The 19,669-nt window shown below is 51.5% G+C and overlaps 1 protein-coding gene across 7 annotated transcripts in view; it reads left to right on the top strand.

Annotated features, from left to right (window-relative positions):
- Window positions 1–19,669, top strand: part of GPM6B (glycoprotein M6B) — a 159,952-nt gene that overhangs the window by 95,437 nt on the left and 44,846 nt on the right. For 3 of the 7 annotated variants that reach the window (XR_012026541.1, XM_072817214.1, XM_072817213.1), the window contains exon 1: window positions 18,709–18,909. The exons of 3 other annotated variants lie outside the window; for them this stretch is intronic. Coding sequence is in view for 3 of the 4 variants with exons in the window: in XM_072817214.1 (XP_072673315.1) it covers window positions 18,849–18,909 (61 nt within the window). In the remaining variant the exon portion in view is untranslated. Of the gene's footprint in view, window positions 1–18,708; window positions 18,910–19,669 lie in introns of those variants that run through there. One more of the 7 variants, XM_072817216.1, reaches the window with a different exon arrangement.

A 19,669-nucleotide genomic window follows, 5' to 3' on the forward strand; every position in this document is an offset into this window, starting at 1 on the left:
AGCTTCGCTCCATCCCTGCCCCATGCCCACTGTCCCCCCTACCCCCCCCCAATACCTGCCATCCTCCCGTGGTGGATGGTGTGTGTCCTGGGGAGGCTGAGAACCAGGTCCCTCTTGTTGACTCATCAGTGACCCCCATAGCAGTTGCCCCAGGCCGGATGCTGGGCCTGTGCCAGGCAACGAATTGGACACGGAGCCTGTGCTGGGGACCGTCCAGTGTGCTGGCAGCCGCCCTGATGAGGCCTGCCCCTCGGTGGCTCGGTCGGTATTTGCTGATCCTAAGTGGTTGTGTCCCTCTGCGCCCAAGATCCCCTCCGCTGCCCAAATGGGAAACCACCTCCACTCTCCTTTTAGCTTCCCGGAGCCTGGCACCATCCCTGGCATGTGGCTGGAGCCTGATAAATGTGTGTCAGGTTCGACCAATGAGTTAGGAAGCGTTAAAAGGTTTAGAACCGGTTTTCGGTGCTGCTGGCACTAAATTACAAGTATTTAAGACGAAAGAATTGGCTTTCGTCACCTTCTGTGCACCTCCAGCTGTAAGCCTTAGTACAACTGTAATTGAGAAATAATGAGGTATCTGGATTTTTTGTGAGTGGGAAAGACAAGGGCAAAAGAGAAGGAAATGCAAATGTTCTGGCTGAAAAGTTCAGAAGTTAAAATTTTAGGCAGAGGTTTCAGACTGCGAGCCGTTAGGGCAGCCGAAGTGAGATGGAGCAAAAGCAAGTAGACGTTTTTTGTTCGTGATAATTGTTTACACCGTGGAAGAATTTCTGTCTTTGCCCCGCTGAATGTATTAAAAACAAGTATGGGGTTGACAGGTTTGAAATTTAGATCTCACTTCCTTTTGAAAATTACCAAAAGAGATTAGCGGTCATTAGTGAAAAATAAATAATTTTTAAAAAAGGAGTAAGTAAACCAGGTAATTAACATATTGACTGATCAACTATTGGGTGTGAATATGACAAATGACCTGTCACTTTGACCCATGAGACTGTTCTCTGAGCAGCAGGAAAGGTCATACAGCAAATCCCTCGAATAGGAGTTTTGACATTTTAAACAAGCTAATTATCAGGGTGGCCAATTCGAAATAAAAATGTTTGTGGGGCACCCGGGTGGCTCCGTCGGGCGAGACTCTTGATTTAGGGTCAGGTTGTGATCTCATGGGTGGTGGGATAGAATCCTGTGTGGGCTCCATGCTCAGCAGGGAGTCTGCTAGAGATTCTCTGCCTCTGCACCACCTCCTCCACGAATGCATGCGCTCTCTTTCTCAAATAAATAAATCTTAAAAAAAATGCTTAGATTTTCTAAATACATGTGAGTTTCACAGTGCTGTGTTCAATTTATCCTCTCTCTGCCAACCCTCAGAAACAGGCACTTAAAAAAGAAGAAAGCTACAAACTCATATTTAATTTGGGGATTTGAAGAATTGGCCTAAATCAAGAATTTGCTTATTTTTCTCTCTTACTGCAAACATCAGGGAGCATTTCTTCTTTGATGATATAACAACAGCAGCAGCAGCAGCAGCTTGAATTCTTTTAATGCTTTATCATTTTAAGTGCTTGGAGGCATTTCATGTTCCCCCAAAGCAACCATTCTCAGCTGTGGAACGTATCACACTCGTGCTATACAATTGTTGGTGAGAAGTTCCAGTTTGTTGCTAATAATAAAGCATGGAAGTGTGTGTGGATTTCCTTTTTCTTTCTTTCTTTCTTTTCGTTTTTTTTTTTTTTTTTTTTTTTTTTTTGATAAGTGTATGCTTCGACTCTTAAACACTGCTGTCACTTCCTTGCACTTTGGTCTACTTTCCTGAGTGGGCAAGAATGAGTGAGACCTCAGCTTGGGAGCTGGGAATTTCCCATAATCCTAGGCTCTCCCCCGAGAGCGGGTGGAGCAGGTGACCATTATCCATCCATTATCCTGTGGCCGGGGCTGGTTGACAAGCTCCATCCTGGAGCTTTATTGCCTTCGTGAAAAACGAATTTTCACCCCCACTCTTGTCTTGCCTATTAATCATAACCGCTACTTTTTATTGAGTGTTCCCAGCTCTTGTGCAAAGCCCATGGCATACATTAGCTCACTTAATCCAATGGCATGGTTTATCAGTGGCTTTTCATTAAAAAGATAAATTGATGTTAACAAGCATTGATTTCCAAAGATTTATGTTGTCTTTACTGTTACACTGTCTTGGCCCAATACGATTTTGCTTTTAAAAGGTATTTTGTGAAATACATGCATGTGTTTCTGCAAAGATGTAATGTGTATTTTAGGAAGAATTATCTCTGTCGAGTGCGTGCATTGCGGATTTGGCATTTGAGCTTTATCCTAACAGAATATTTACTTTGATAACTGTGCATCAGGCAAAAACAAGAGCATGTTTGGCTGAGAGTCAAGAAACCTGAATGTTTAGTCCTGTCTTTCCCAATTACAGACTAGAAAAGGAGAGGAGAGCTAGACGGTTTTAAAATTTTCCTCCTGCTTTAGAATTCATTGTGTGCGTGACATTTATTTTAAGCTGGACCAGAAAATCAGGGAAGAACCGAACAAAACTCTTCTCGTTGTGGCTTCTGTGAAGAAATTCTAGATTGACTCCAGTAACTTCATCTTAAATGCCTAGGTGGTAAAATGAAGGTAAATGGCTTGCACTCTCAGGGCCGTAGGTGACATTGCCACCTCCACGGCACACAGGGTTAAAGCCCAGCGGCATCGTACTTGGTACCCTCTTCTCTGAATTGACACCCATCATTTAGCGGCCACTTTGAAATCACAGTAGCCTATTCTGATTCCACTTGAGTATATGATTAAGTGACCTCAAATTGTTTGTTGATTGACAACATAGAATGAACACGGTTGTTTTTTAAGATTTATTTGAGACAGAGAGTGCATGTGTGTGCGCACAAGTGAGAGGCGCAGAGGAGAGGGGGTGAGAATCTCAAGCAGACTCCGTGCTCAGCGTGGAGCCTGATGCAGGGCTCCATCTCATGACCCTGCCATCATGACCTGGGCTGAAAGCAAGAGTCAGTTGCTTAACCGACTGTGCCACCCAGGCAACCCTAGAACGAACATGTTTTAAAGTATACTGGTGTGTCACCAACATTAACACCTGTCTGACCCCCGTAAACAGGGGAAGGGTTTTGTCCAATGGCTTGTGAGGTCAGTGTGGAAGATGGCATTCACCTGAGCTGGTAATCTTTTTTTTTTTTTTTTAAAGATTTTTATTTATTTATTCCTGAGAGACACAGAGAGAGAGAGAGAGAGAGAGAGAGAGAGAGAGAGAGAGAGAGGGGCAGACCCAGGCGGAGGGAGAAGCAGGCCCCACACAGGGAGCCTAATGCGGGACCCGATCCCAGGACCCCAGGATCACGCCCTGGGCCAAAGGCAGGCACCAAACCGCTGAGCCACCCAGGGATCCCCCCTGATAATCTTATCTTTAAAAGAAAAATATATTTGTTATAGCGAGACGTCATGCCACTGATGTAGAAAGGACCATTGTAGAATTTAGGAGGAACCATGACTACCTGACCTGGGTACAGTCCCCCGTAACGTGAGTGGGCACTTGGCTGCTGTGCACTTGGCTGTGGCACCTGCAGTGTTTGGAAGCGCTGGGTGTCCGCTCCCAAGTCAGCAAACATAAGGGGCTCTGGGAAACCAGGAGGTGACTCCAGCTAGTGCTTTGGCAACGACAGAGATTCTGGATGGCTAAACAAACAGTGTTGGAGATGCAAGAGAAGAGTTTGGATAAAACTGATTCAGAAGGTGGCCATGGGGGGGGGATCACTTTTTTCTAATGTACTGTTTTTGAAATATGTTCAGTTCACAGATTAAATATTTAACTAGAAAAAAGAAAGCAGGTTATTTTGGTGTTACTTGTTCCTCAAGAACCAATGCTGGTTTCTGGAGATCCGTTTCCTGTTAAGAGTGTTCTTAAATCACCTGTTGAAAATCTCTTCTAGTTTTTTCAGCGGAGAGCGAGGGTTCTGTTCTGTCTTAGAAACTTAGGGCACCGTCGGAGTCCGTCCTCAGCATCTGTCTGGCTTCAAAGCGATGACCTATAGCAGCTGTGCAGCCAGGCCCCAGAGTTCTTTCGGGGCTCTGTCGTACACTCTTGGGACCTAGAGTCACAATTTTCCGTTTTTGGCAAAATCGTAAACTTGCACATGTAGCCACGCTGCGTGCAACCCGAGTCCGAGCTACGGCCGTGGAGACCCAGCAGTTGATGGGCCTCGTGTCCCGTGTCCATTCCCTGAGGTCGGGACCTATATGGACATCGGTCCTCAGATGCCCTTTCCTTAGAGATCCTGCGAGTCTGTTTGTTCCCCAGGAAGAAGACGTAGTGTGCGATTTAATGATGTAAAATAGTATATTAGATTTCTAGGAGATTGCTCAGATTTACTCTCCATTGGTGGCCTTCCTACACCCTAGGATATCTTACGTCTGACCTTGCAGGGGTGGTTATTTCAAGTCGTCTCGGTGTTTTCCAACTTGGAGAACCCACTGTTTTAGTGGGGTGCAGGACCTACGTGAGTTCCTCCTGCTTCGAATTTCCATCCCAGAAAATAAACAGAAGGGGCAATTTAATGAAATACTGCATTTGAAAAAAAAAAATGTGACCGTATTTAAAAGTATGTGGCTGGGAGGTCTTTTTTATTTTTTCGCTTCTTAATCGGGTATGTGGGGGGGTCTTTTTTAGTGTGGACTCTCATCAGCAGCAGACAAAATGAAATTGCTCACATTTTTGTGCAATTCGTATTTTATACTAATTCCGGACCACCCAGTGGCTGACCCAGGGAGACACTGGTTTTCTGTAGCCTTCCATCTGAGGGCTTTTGAATTACATGTCCACAGGTCCTGGGTGTTTCCCTGAACTAGCAAGAGCAGGCATTCTAATACCAGAAAGTAGATTTCAAATACTCCGTCAAGCTACGTATTGGCAAATCTCAAGTAGGCCGTCAAGCTGTACGTTGGATAATCGTACTCTTCTGTAAACGAGCGGTTTTCAGACTTTGGTGTGTTGATCGGAATTTGGGGTGTGACTGCTTGTCTGGGTTGTGCATCATCCATCTGAGTAGGTAGTTTGGGGAGGTCACATCTAGAGTAGACGAGGGGAAGATGACGCCACGTGCTTAACCCAGAACACCTCAATCCCCCCAGCAGTTCAAGGGCTGACAAATACCATAGTCTTCCTAGCCGAGCCTACTGGTAGCCTATTTTTTAAGTGTTAAAAGGTACATAATTAGTTGTGGTTATACAAAAAAATATAATCTCTGATCTATGAAAAGATCTTAACCAATTTTAGGCTAATACAGTCTACTGGATTTGTGTTTGGGGGGAAAAAACCCAAAACATTGTAATATCAAGTTCAGTTGCTTTTTTTTTTTTTTTTAAGATTTTATTTATTTATTCATGAGAGACAGAGAGAGAGAGACAGAGGTGGAGGGAGAAGCAGGCTCCATGCAGGGAGCCCGATGCGGGACTCGATCCTGGGACCCCAGGATCATGCCCTGGGCTGAAGGCGCTAAACTGCTGAGCCACCAGGGCTGCCCTCAAGTTCAGTTTCTGTATTAGTCTACTGCATAGTACCAAGTTTTATCCATTTTCTTTTATATATATATATAAAGACTTTATTATTTATTTGAGAGAGCACAAGCAGGAGGAGGGACAGAGGCAGAGGGAGAAGCAGACTCCCCACTGAGCAGGAAGCCCGATGCTGGGCTCCATCCCAGGACCCCAGGATCATGACCTGAGCCAAAGGCAGGCACTTAACCGACTGAGCCACCCAGGTGCCCCTATCCATTTTATTTCTAGAATATATTTTTAAGTGAGTGATCACTTAATTTGGTGATCACTTAACTGGTTGCCACTTTCTTTGTGGTCTTAGCATATGAAGAAAATAAGTGTAATGTGGCCACTCTGAGAGGTTAGAGGGCACGGGTCAGTGACATCAAGGCGGAGAACAGCTTGGTTGGGCCACATACTTCCAAAGAACCAATTGTTAGCACCTCACTCCAAAGAATGCCGGGAGCCCAGTGGAATCAATCCATCGCAGGGTGTTCAGACGTCCGTTCGAGCGGGCGAAAGATGGTTTGCCCTGCACAGTTAAATGACTTAGGTGGACAGGAACAGTGATGGGGGAATAGGGGCTGCAGGATTCCTTCTGTGATATTCTTTTATTTCTTATGACCATCCTGCTGCACTGGTCACTTAAGGCCCAGTGGCCCACAGAGGCCGGGCAGGCTTCACAAAGCATCTGTCCTGCCTGTGACAGATGAGAAAGCAGAGGCTCAGGTGTGAGCAGCCCAAGTCCTCATGGCGGCAAGTGGCAGAGCCAGGGCTTACCCAGTGTAAACACAGCACGCTGGTTCCCTGGTACTGATTTGGAAGCTCACTGAACTTTCCATGCCTTGTGGGCCTACTGGGACTCTGTGCTCACGGGCCATCATGAATGTCGTGTGCGGGTCGGATGACAAGGAGCTCGGGGTTCCTCTGCTCACGCACCTGCCTCAGCGTCCGATCAGGCTTCATTTGCGAAATACAGACTTAAAGATGAAATTATTAGGAATGCCAAGACCGTGACATCAGAGCATTAAACCAAGCTTGAGGCTCTTCATGAGGGCAGGGCTCTCTGTGCCGTTTTTTTCTTTTTAAATAAAAATCAGAGGCAAATCTAATTTGGTTCTGAGTACCCAGGTGTTAGCAACATCCTCCAGATTCCAGAAACCAATTTTGACAATTTGTTAAAGAGCGCCCTTGGAGACACGTCTTTTTTAATCTCATTGCCTTAGTCTTCTTAGCTCCATTTATTTATTTGCAGCTTAATCACAGACCTTGCCTCCCAGCTGCACCTCCTCAGGGAGGTCTGGGGGAGATGCGGGAGTCAGGAGTGCCCTGAAAGATCCCGTCCAGCCGGACAAGGGCTCAGAAGTGAACCCCTCGGGGACAGGGAAAGGTGGGGAAGGATGTAGAATCGCCGGCTCTTCCTTGCTCTCTCTGCCGCCTCCTTGGACCTGCACGAGGGTGGTGGGAGCATAAGAACTTGCAAGATAGAAATAGTCGCGCTTCCCAAGTACCACGTAGGAGGCGTCGTGCCGAGGCTTTCTGTGCAGTCATGTGCTCACTGCCCTACTGCAGCCTGGGGAGCGGAGCGCTCCGTGGGCCCCGTGAATAGACGGCAGAGCTGAGGCTCAGGAAGGCCCCGGGGCATCAGGGGCCGCCCGCGTCCAGCTGGGCCGCAAGGGGTGGTGGGCTAGGATGCGCACGTGGGCCCCGCTCACTGGGGAGGAGTGTCGCTCTGTATTTTACCAGAGGTTTGGGCAGGGGGGTGGCACCAGATGACCGGGTTTGGGAGAATGGAGCTGGTTGTGCAAGAGCCGTCCTGAGCAAGTCCTGGGCAGCCCCCCGGGCTCTCTGGGTCCAGCAGCTGATGCAGCCGGTCACCTGGTCACTCGGGCCCTTGTGATCTTCAGCCACCCCCTGACTTCCCAGCCTTGGCATCCAGTGGCCCGAGTTGGGGTTCAGCTCAGCCCCCGAGCAGCCGTGTGACCCTGGCCACGTCCCTTTGGCTCTCTTTGGTCTTGGCTTCTCCATCCCGGCGAGCGAGGAGGTGGGTTGGGGCTCCTGCGGCAGCGGCGGTCCGTGGGCCCCGTCGGGTCCTGGGCGCGGGCCTCTCGGTGCCTCCCGAGCTGCGTCCCGCGTTGCGGGGGGCTGTGGACCCTCCGGATGCTGCGCTGAGCCTGGCTGCTGGGCTCCGCGTCCCGCCCGCCCTTGTACCTGTAGCAGGTGCAGCCGGCTCCGGAAGCGAGCTGACCGAGGGTCCCTCGTGATGACTTGGTGACCGTGCAGGAGAGCGGCCCCCAGGGCTCTCTGCGCTCGCCTGTTGCCCAGGTCAGCAGGAAGAGCGCTGCGGAGCATGGGCTCAGAGGGGTCCCGTCCCCCCGAGGTACCTGGGGGGGTGCCCACCTGATAAGGTGCCTTTACCCAGCAGCCCGATGCAGAGACACCCACTAATGCACACACGGAGGCCGCTTTAGGGAAAGGTGATAGCCCCGCAGCACCCATCGGGGCGAGGAGGGGGCACCTCCGCTCACCCGGACTTCTGACGTGTAAAGAGGCCGCATCATCTTTATCCTCACCCTGCCAGGCTCAGCCCATAACTTTCCAACTTCCCTTGTGAGAATTTTCACAGCCCACCTGCCTTGTGGGTTAACCTTGAACTGGAAAATGTGTGGCTTCCTGCAGCAAGACAGGCCAAAGATTTTGAGACCCACCTTCCGGGGTGGCGGGGGGGCGGAGGGGGGGTGACAGTGAGGGATAGGGTTGGATCCAGGTGGGTGTCTTTGTCTCCCACCTGGGGGGAGGGGAGAGCAGGTAAAGGCAGCGGCTTTCCAGTGTAGTTAGGTGTTTGTAACTGAGACAGGAGTGGGCGGGATGCAGAGAAGAGAAAAAACGAGTGGGGTGAACCAAGGAGGCCCTTGCGAGGGAGCAGGGCTTTGGAGCTGTGCCTTTCAGGAAGGGAAGAGGAGCTGGGGAGGCGGTGTGGGTTGGGGTTTTGGCAGATGATGTAAGGCAAATGCCCCGCAGAGCACCCCAGGTTCACCCCGCTTTGAGGCTGAGCCACCAGCTCCCTGGGTAAGAGTGTCCTCTGGCCACGTGCTTTCTGGCAAGCTGAGCAGGCACCGTCCTGAAGACATGCCTGGGATCCCAATAGCTGCAGCGGAACAGCTAACAGGGTCTTGGACGGCCTGTCCTCGTCACGTCGGCGGGTACATGTGTGGTGGATGCGACCACTGGGAGCCGTGGCGGGAGAGCCCCTGGACAGGGCGCCACCCTCCCCAGGACCCTGAGCTCCCCAGGGACAGGATAACTCGGAAGCAGGCGTCAGTGCAGCCTGCCTCCTGGGGTGCGCCTCCTGCGCACGGCAAGAAGTGGGGATTTGGCTGTTTTAATCAAAACCACCTCCTCATCTGATCCTCGTTGCCGTTTGGGCCCTAGGTGTGGTTCCATTGCACACCTGGGGGGGCCACTTCCATCCTGTGTGATGAGCCGCACAGCGGGGTATCGGCATCCTTCATCTCCCTCCTGCTCCCTCTGCTCTCTGACCCCCCGGGGTTCCCTGGGGTCTCTGATCCCCTGGAGACTCAGCCCCCCTCCAGGCCCCGAGCAATCTGGACACAGGGCGAGCTGCCCAGGACCAACAAGACTGCCTTCCCTTCCCTTATGTCACCCCAAAAGTGGGCCAGTTGGTCCCTCTGTCTTGGGGCTCTGAAGGGGCCCCAATCCAGGAAGCAGGGCACCCTTCACATCACCCCCCACTGCCTTTTAACCTCCCGATCCGATCGCCCTCGCCGCCGCCTCTTCTGAGACGGAATTCCTTAAATCTTGGGTCCGTTTCTTTCCTCTCGTTCCCCACTTCCCGACTCCCACTTTCCAGGGGGGTGCTCCGTGCTCCCCGCGGCTGGCCCCCCACCTCTCCCCAGATCTCGAGTCCTCGCCCATCCGCCTCCACCAGCACCTTAAATCTCTCCACCCGCTGCTACACTTGGGGCCTCTCTTCCTTCCTGTGTTCCTCCTGCCTTCTTGTCACTCCCCGATTTCCCTAGAAAGCCCTAGAAAGCCAGCTGCGCTTGCCTCTCCTGGCTTCCCAAGACTTCACTAGCTGCCCCCCCCCCCCCCCAAGGGCTGGTTTCCGTTGTTGTCTTTCTGTTGACACTGGTAAGGGAGCTGGAAGTCTGCCCCTCTGGCTGCCTTGACTGTGGACCACCTCTTCCTTCTCGAACCTTCCTCCTCTGGGACACAGCCCTGCCCAGGAGCTCTTCCAACCTCTGCAGCCTTTGAGAGTAGTGCTTCCGCTGGACAGCCCCTGCCCCCGAATTGGTTGGCCCCGGTAGGCTCTCCCCTCCGGACCCTCTCCTAGTTGCAAAGGACGTTCAGGGGAGTTTTTGCCAGGAGAGAGAGAGGTTCATCAGCCCTCCCGGTTTGCTTTTGCTAAACGCAGCTGTCACCGTTAGGGCGGCTTCTGCGGCTTCATGAGGACACTTGCTGTCGTTAAACAGCCGAGGAGATCGGGAAGGGATTGGGCTGACACGGGGGCTCGGGTGCTTGTTCCTCGTGGCCGGTATTAGCCAGTTTGGGGGGGTAAGGGCCGGCCTGGGGGCCACCTCCACCATTAAAGAGGAACACCTGTCCTGCTGGCCTGTACTTACGGAGCTTTGTAAGAGTTTTTATACACATCATCCGAGCTGATCTGTCATTTCCTATAAAGGAAAGTATAACACGTATAGAGGAGGGACTGAGGAAATCAGGAAAGAGCAATAAGGAATCAAAAGGCATCAAAAACCCACACTGGATGTGAAATTAGAAATTTCATTCTGGTAAAGGGAAGCCAAAGCTTTGCCAAATTGATAAAGCTTTGGGAAGGTCCAGTCATGGAAAGGACCCAATTCTAAACAATCCTATTTCACATTTCTGACTCTCTATTTCTACTTCTTGTGGTTTTTATTTGATACAACATTTTGAACACAGCACAGCATTAATATTTTGAATATTGTCTCTACTCTATATGAAAAGCACCTTTTCTGCTTCAAAGGTAAGGTTTAAGTGTCTGTAATTCTTTTGTAATTCTTGTGTCTGTAATTCTTTTCCCTCTAAGGCTCAGATACTTGCTACTACAACACATCTTTAATTTTATCATGGGGAATATGGTGAAATACGAGTCACTTAACAAGAATTTCTTTTATTTATTTATTTATTTATTTTAAGATTTTATTTATTTATGAGAGATACAGAGAGAGAGAGAGAGAGAGAGGCAGAGACATAGGCAGAGGGAGAAGCAGGCTCCCTGGGGGAGCCCAACGCAGGACTCAATTCCAGGACCCTGGGATCATGGCCTGAGGCAAAGGCAGATGCTCAACCACTGAGCCACCCAGGTGTCGTCCCTAGGCCCCAGAAATTGTGTGGAAAGAATAGGTCTTGGAAAAACTCACTGGCTGTGAGTTGCTTGTCTTGATTAGAGGTGGTCAGCATGATGTCTTCCACAAATGCAGTCTTAGCTCCTTATTCAGGGGTGAGAAGAAAGGGCTTGGGGAATCTGGAGGGCATGCTGGCTCATGAGAAAGGAGGGAGCATCCATCACCAGGAGAGGATAGATGATCTATAAAGGCTGTCAACTGAGGCTCCTAGGTGGCCCAGTCGGTTAAGCACCTGACTCTTGGTTTTGGCTCAGGTCATGATCTCAGGGTCATGGGGTCAAGCCCCCAAACGGAGCCATGCTTAGTGGGGAGTTGGCTTGAGATTCTCTTTCCCTCTCCCTCTGCCAGCGCCCCCCCCCCCCCACCAATCCCGGCGTACACACATGCACATGCTCTCTCTCAAGTAAATAAATCTTAGAAAAAGCAAGCAAGCAGTGACAGAATGGAAAGAGAGGTAAGTGGGAAGGAGAGGAAGGAGGCTCTGACCTCTGGAGCTGTGGGGCCACAAGGAGGCTGAGTCTCAGGTACTAAGAGGCTGGACCTTGGGGGCAAAACTCTTGGTTGAAATGCGCAAATTTCAGAGGAATTAGTAGTTTGAATAAATATGGAAACATCCCTCTATGGTGATTGAATGACTCCTCATCACGAGGAATCATTCTGAGGCCAGAAGAAACCTATAATATAATTTCAGGAAAGTGGAAGTGATATAGAAATGTTGGGGTCGGGCTCCCTGGGTGGCTCAGCGGTTTAGTGCCTGCCTTTGGCCTAGGGTGTGATCCTGAAGTCCCCGGATCGAGTCCCGCATCAGGCTCCAAAACATGGAACCTGTTTCTCCCTCTGCCTGTGTCTCTGCCTCTCTCTCTCAGTCTCTCTCATGAATAAATAAAACCTTTTTAAAAAAAAAAAAGAAGAAGAAGAAGAAGAAACTTGGGGTCCAGGAGTGAACAGTCAAAAAAGAATTCTTGAAAAAAAAAAAAAATTCTTGACACAACTTCAGTGCAACAAGGGGATTTCATTAAAGCGCAGGGCAGGACTCTCGGGCAGAAAGAGCTGTCCTGGCGTTGCAACGGGTGACTGATTAGATGCTCTCAAGTTGGGAGGGGGTTTAGGACAGTGTAAGTCTCCAAGGTATTTTGGAAACAAGGTTTCCAGAACCTTGACGGGCTAGCTATTGTTGGGAAAAGGTCATTTATTACTGTTTCGTATAAAAACTCTGTCATGAGACCCTTCAGATATGTATCAGTGGGTCATATGCTGGGGGGATGATTGCCAACACATATTGGGGGGCGGGGTGGTAGAGATAAAAGAAGTTTCCAAAGGAATTTCTATATGTTAAAGTAGACTTGGGATCCCTGGGTGGCTCAGCAGTTTGGTGCCTGCCTTCGGTCCAGGGCATGATTCTGGGGTCCAAGCATCGAGTCCCGTATCAGGCTCCCTGCATGGGGCCTGCTTCTCCCTCGGCATGTGTCTCTGCCTCTCTCTCTCTCTCTGTGTGTCTCTCATGAATAAATAAATAAAATCTTTAAAAAAAAAAAAGTAGACTCACAGAATATGGGGGTCGCGCTAAGATTGCCTTTTGCCCTTAGCCAAGTATTCACATCGAGGCAGCTGAGTCCCTAGAGGAAGGTCACTCTGCCTGTTTCAGGGACTTGTCAGTGGCCTGTAGGCAGTAAGGACATTTAATTTTTTCTTTTGCCTGTTCCCCACCTCAGAAGGAGTAGGCATTCGACAAGCTTTATTGATAGCCCTGTGACCTTGATAAGGATATGTAGGTAGATTATTGTGCCTTCTCATGTGTTCATCCCACTCTTGATGAATTCTCAGTTGCCTGAACAATCACGGCCATATAACATAGAATGGTGACTCAATTTCTGGCATGCACTTGGTGCTTAATGAACCTTGGCTGAATGAATGAATGAATGAATGAATGAATGAACGAACAAACGAACAAACGAACCAGTCCACTAAGTAGGGGGACGTCTATAGTGGCCTACACAAGAATCTCTCCCTGTGGTCTTGTTATGTTCAACACTTCCGTCAATTATTTGGGTCACAGGCATATGAGATATGTAAGGCAAATTTACTAGGAGCCTGTGAAATTGTGATTTATTGTAAGAAATAAATATTTGGTCTGAATCCACTTCTGATGCTGAGTTCCTGAAAGCCTTGGACTTTCCTGTAATGGCGAGCCACACAGGTGCCTTTTTTTATGTTAATAAGGTGACTTCTGGAAGCTCAGGTTGGGGGCTGGCTACCAGTGGAGCCAACTGTGTGATTAGAGGGTTGGAAGCTTCACTCCCCACCTCTGGCAATGATTGAATCAACTGTGCCTCTGTAATGAAGCCTCCATAAAACCCCCAAATGACTGGGTTCATTGAACACATGGAGATTTGGGGACAGTCCTGCGCTGGGAGAGGGCTTGGAAGCTTCCCACATTTCCCCATACCTTGTCCTGGGCAGCTCTTTGTTTAGCTTTGGATTCATATCATTTAACATCGTTTATAATAAACCCATAATCTAGTAGGTAAAATGTTCCTCTAAGTTCTAGAAGCTGGTCTAGCAAATTAATAGAATCCAAGAAGGAAGGGAGTCGTTGGAACCTCCGATCTATAGCTGGCCAGTCAACCCAGACTTGGAATTGGCATCCGAATTGTTGGGGGATGGTTGTGTGTGTGTGTGTGTGTGTGTGTGTGAGTGTGTGTTGGGGGGGTGTCTCATGGGACTGAGCCCTTAACCCGTGCCATGTGACGCTGTCCCCCGGGAGATGGTGTCAGACTTGAGCTGAATCGTAGGACATCCTGCTGGAGTGGGGAACCCTCCACACGTACGCACACGGTGCACCTGCTGGCCGAGCTGTTCGTCACAAACCCGGGCAGATATTAAAATGGAATCGATCACAGAAGGAAAAAATCAAAATTATCTGGACATGTTGGGAGCTGGATCACGAGGGCAGGCACAGGCAGGAGCCCTAGTGCGTCACCTGGCCCCTGGGAGCATCCTCTTCCTCTTGGCTCCTTCCTTTTTTTTGGGGGGGGGGGCGGGGGGCAGAGGGAGAGGGAGAAGCAGGCTCCGCGCTGAGCAGGAGCCGGCCGCGGGGCTCGATCCCAGGACCCGGAGATCATGACCTGAGCCGAAGGCAGCCGCTTCACCGACTGAGCCCCCCAGGCGCCCCCTTGGCTCCTTCCACCGTATTTGACAACATCGGACCCTCCGTGTAGCGCTTCGTGGACCCTCCTCGACTTCCTCCTCCCGCTTCGGCCTTTTCTCCCCTTCCCTCCTTGGCCCCTCACCCCCCTTTCAAGTTTTCGCTTTCCTTTTCTATGTAGGATCCCGCGGTCCCTCAAGGCGCATCTCAGTGTGCACCGGTCATTTAAATGCACCCGCCGCGGAGCGGGGAGTGGGGAGCAGGGACGTCCCGGAGCTGGGGCGCCCACACGGGCTCTGTCCGCGGGGCCCCTACCCTAGGGGGACGGGGGACGTCGGGGACCCGCCAGAGGGGCAGCGTCGGTCTGCTGAAAGCCACGATGAAAACCCAAGCAGGGCCACCGTCCTCGACCTGAGAGTCGGGGGGCGGGGAGTGGGGGGGCAGAGGGTGGCGCCCGAGCTGAGCTGGCCTCGGCCTCCCCCCTCCCCCGGCTGCTCCCTGTGCGCGCTGGGCCTTCTCCTCCAGCCCTCTTCTGGCTGCCGTCCCTGGACCCCCCCCCCCCCCCGCATCTTCCCCCTCCCTCCTTGGGGCCGGGTCCTCGCTCACCCAAGCTTCCAGACTCCCTTTCTCACCCTTTGTTTCCTCCCCAGGCGCTCGGATGCAGTGAGGTGGCCCTGGGGTCGCGCCTTCCTCTGCGCTCTGCCCCTCCTGGTCCCAGCGCGACCTTGAGCAGAGCAGATCTGTTCTCACCCCCCACCCCAGCCATTGAGGAGGCCTCACCTACCTGATTCCCACCCTAGGGCTCAGCCTCCTCCCTCCATGTGTTCGCCCCCCCCACCCCACCCCCGCACCACCCCCAGCACACACTCCCCCTGTGCTCTGCACCCTCTGTCCGAAAAATCGCCTCCCTGACCCACCCAGGGTACCCTTTTCCTGTGCTTTCCGGATTTTCCTGGGGCGCACTCCCCCTTCCCTTCTCTCCTCCTTCCTGCTATTTTATCTGCCCTTCCCTCTCCTCCCCTTCTCCACCCTTCCCTGCCCTCTCCTACGTGGCAGTTCCCCACCATCCAGCAGCAGCCAGCTCAGCCCTGCCAAGCTTTCCCCAAATTCTCTTTCCCTCCTCTCAACTTCTCTGTTGGGATGCAAGAGTCCTTGCAGCCCCAGCATCGCCCTGCTTCAGGAGGGTCCTCTGTGGCCCCTTAGTCTGTGGGTCACCTGGAGACAGGCACCATCTCTTGTGAAGTCTTGTGCTTCTTGTAGATGTTAGCACTTGTTAGGCATGTTTATGGAACTGGCTGGAATTCTACAGACGACTTGCAAATGTTGAACCACGTGAAACTACTGTTCATAGTCAATATTATTTTTTAAAGATTTTATGTAGGGGATCCCTGGGTGGCGCAGCGGGTTAGCGCCTGCCTTTGGCCCAGGGCGCGATCCGGGAGACCCGGGATCGAATCCCACATCGGGCTCTCGGTGCATGGAGCCTGCTTCTCCCTCTGCCTGTGTCTCTGCCCCTCTCTCTCTCTCTCTCTCTCTCTGTGACTATCATAAATAAATAAAAAAATTAAAAAAAAAAAATAAATAAAGATTTTATGTATTCGTGAGAGACACATAGAGGGAGAAGCAGGCTCCCCATAGGGAGCCCGGTGTGGGACTTGATCCCAGGATCCCGGGGTCACGACCTGAACCGAAGGCAGCCACTCAACGGCTGAGCCACCCAGGTGCCCTCAATATTCACAGTTTTGTATGGTTTGATCTAACGTAGCCATTTGGTGTCAATGCTGCTTATTCCTGTCGTGGCTTTCAGAAGTGTTCCCTTCAGGCGGACTGACTTAACTCATGGGGCCCAAAGGATGCTTTTTAGCTTTCTGAGACATTTCCCATCTTACTCATTCTATGTGTCTGATTGTTCTGGCCAAAAATGGATGCAGACCTCAGAAATGTCATAAATGTGTACTCTCCTTTCTTGCTATTAACGATTTTTCTATCATGCCTTTTCCAACTCAGAGGGTTTTTTGTAGACATCAATGAGATTTTGAGGCTGTTTGTACAGTGACAAAGGTAACTTTTAGTGTCATCTGACATTATCAGCCCAGTGAAGAGAAAATGGTGAAGCTGTGAGCCCAGTGAAGAGATGGTGAAGCTGTGAACAGGGTGGAAATGGGGAAATGCTCATTTGCATATCGTTCTTTAAGGTGAAAGTGGATCAAGGTATCAACCTGAGAGCCTGTGAATATTTTGTCCCAATGGTTTTGATTTCTAAGACTGATACAGAAACCAGAGTTGGCCTTAAGTTGAAAATGTCTTCCATATTGAATCTAGAGCCTTCAACATGCAAATGTTGAACCATGTGAAACTACTGTTCGTAGTCAATATTATCATAATTTTTTAAAGATTTTATTCATTCATTCATGAGAGGCACTCTAGAGAGAGGCAGAGACACAGGCAGAGGGAGAAGCAGGCTTCATGCAGGGAGCCGGATGCGGGACTCGATCCCGGGTCTCCAGGATCAGGCCCTGGGCCCAAGGCAGACGCTCCACCGCAGCCACTCAGGGGGCCCTAACAATAATATTCTTAAGTAAGAGCCAAGAAAGTCTTCTGTCCTGCCAGTTCCACGATTGCATGGTCTTGGTAGACACTTTGAAAACAAAACCAATAGCCTAGCCAGTCACGATTGTCCCCTTTGGTGCTGACTTGAATTTTGTTTTGGTTTTCATTGTACCTTAAACTGCCAAGAAGATAGCAAGCAACGGTTGCCACCTTTTGGCATGAATGCTCTTAAGTAGCCTTTGCAAAAATGTGCAAGACCCTCCTGTTCGGGCGCATCATCGAATTTTCTGGTGGAGGTGGGGAGATCACAAGCGACTTCTTTCCGAGCGTGTGAAGTGTCAGGCTGCCGTGCTATTCCCACTCCTCTTGCCATGAGACAACAAAAGGCTGGGGCCATAATTTAAAGGAATAGTTGATTGTGGGTGTGGGTTTCTAGGAGGATGGTTAAAGTGAGAAGCAAGAAGTAAAATTAGAAGAAAATGTTGGAACAGGCTAAACTGGTTTTCACAATCCTTTCTGGCTTAACCAGGGGCCAGAGGTATTGAATGTAGAAGGTTTGGGGGATTATCTCAAACTAAGGCATTAAAAGACCAGGTGGTTACAGGATTTGGATTTGGGATCTCCCACATTTTTTTTTTTTTTTTGGAAGTGTTGAGCAACAAAGCGCCGAACCTTGGATGAGCTAGGAGAGGGTGGTCTCTACCTTGTCTTTGTGTCCGCTTCTAAGGTGGGTGCTCAACCCAACCAAGTGGCAGGGTGTCCTCGGGTGGAGAGCCCTTCACCGCGTGGTTTTCAGGGTTCATCCTGGTAGTTGACTGGAGTTCCTATAAATATCTTGGATAGAGGCAGTGAAGGTAAAGGGGTCAAGCAAGTGCTTCAATCGTGGTACAGAAACCAGCAATGCTCGGACACATATGGCTCATGACCACGATAAAGGCTTTTCTGTCCTTGGCTGGGCCGAGGACTGTGGTCCCCTAGGATGTGGCTGTGCAAGAGGAGCCGTGAAAGCAGCGGTCAGTCATTATTGGTACAATAATAGCCTTTATGCTGGACATTTAGACCGCTCTTGAAAACAGCCTTTTGACTTGGGGGGAGAGCTTCTGATGAATAAAGCTCTATATAGAATCATGCCCAGCAAGAAAAAGCATCCTCTTTCCATTTTCTTTCCCAGAAGTCCCCAAGATGTGAGCCAGATACCCTTGTAGCGTGTTGCGCTTACTTTTAACATATGGAGCGATACCTTTGTGTGAATCGGGCTTGAGCTCCGTTTCCCTTGCTGTCACAGGTGTTGGTTCCCGACAGGGAGCGGATCGTAATTGTAATGCCAAATTGCATAGGCCATTGGTTTTTTTTTGGGGGGGGGGGGTTAAAAAGATTTTATTTATTTATTCATGAGAGAGAGAGAGAGGCAGAGACACAGGCAGAGGGAGAAGCAGGCTCCCCTCGGGGAGTCCGATGCAGGACTGGATCCTGGGACCCTGGGGTCACGCCCTGGGCGCAAGGCAGACCCTCAGGCGCTGAGCCCCCAGGCGCCCCACATGCAGCCATTGTTAAGTCCACGTGTGGGGTTTCCCTCCCTGTTGGGTATGTTTCCTCCTCCCTTTCATACACACCGTGCAGAACGCGGTGTGCGCATCATTATGCGTACGTATATGTTTAGGAGCCGCGGCTCGCTGCAGATCGCCTAGCGGGCAAGAGGGATGCTAAAGCGAGCGGGTGCGGGGGCGCCCGGGCTCCTCCTGGGCAGGGGGGGGTGGACTTCGGCCAGAGGGGGATGCCCCCCAGGGGTCCCGCAGCCTGCACCCCGGGGCAGGACGGAAGGAAGGGGCTCGTGCGGGAGGGCGCCCCGCGGCGCAGTGACGCGGGGGGTGGGGGGGTCTCCCCTCCCCTCCCCTCCCGTCCCCTCCCCCCGCCGCCGCCTCCGGGCCGTGACGTCACCGAGCCGCTCTTCCCCGAGAGGGCCGATTAGCATTGGGCGGGCGCGGCCGTCGGAGGAGGCGCGGGGCTCGCCGTCTCGGGGTGCTCGCTGACGGCCGCCGGCGCCGTGGAGCAGCCGGCCCGGGGACACCGGCCCGGGGACACCGCGGCCGCCCGCCTCCGCCGCGGGGCAGAGCCCACCGTGAGCCGCGCGCGCGCGTCCAGGAGCCAGCCGAGCCGGGGCGCGGGGGCAGAAGCGTTTTTGGGGGGACGGCATGAAGCCCGCCATGGAAAGTGCCGCCGAGGAAAGCGCCGAACAAAGCCGGGACAGAAAAGGTACCCAGCGCCCTGACAATAGCCCGGGTCAGGCTGTCCCCCGGGGGGGCTCTCCCGGGGCTTGCCCGCTTTTGTGTCGCTTCGCAAGCAGCTCCGCAACGAGCCCTCCGGCGTGGTCTTGCTTCCTGGGTGGTTTGGGGTTTTGGAGGGGGGACCCCCCCAGGCTGATGTTAAATGAATAGAGCAGCCCCTGCTCGGCCGTTCCCGGTCCAGATCTTCCTGCCGCACGGGGGACGCCCCGGGACGCCCGCAGTTGGTCACCTTGGGTACCCGAACCGGGAAAACGGTCTCCTGCTTTTTCTTTCTTTCTTTCTTTCTTTCTTTCTTTCTTTTTTTTCTTTTTTTTTTCCCCCATTTAATATAACGAGTCAGAACTTAGGTCCCACGTTCTGCATGTTTTGTTCCCGGGGATTAGCGTTGTTTCCTGCTAATGCTGAGGACCCCCCGGAGGGGGACCCAACCCAGAAACAGGCTTTGGTGCGGCTAAGGCCGTAGTGATTTTGGGGACATTTGCTCCTCTTCTTGTTGAATATCGTTGTCCTTCCCACGGATCGGGCCCTGACTGTGACCGGGACCAACCACTGACAGTGGGAGCTTCGGCGCGGGGACGTCACCTCTGTCACCTAGTGCTGATGCAAAGGGGCGGTGAGGGTCCCCTGCTCTCGGGAACTGGGAGATTCAGAGCAGGGAATTCAGTAAAGGTCCTGTCCCTGCAGGGGACTCTTGCCACACTGTTGACACAGGCAGTGGCCTTTTTACA

This window comes from Canis lupus, chromosome X, assembly GCF_048164855.1.
Source record: "Canis lupus baileyi chromosome X, mCanLup2.hap1, whole genome shotgun sequence".
NCBI lineage: Eukaryota > Metazoa > Chordata > Mammalia > Carnivora > Canidae > Canis > Canis lupus.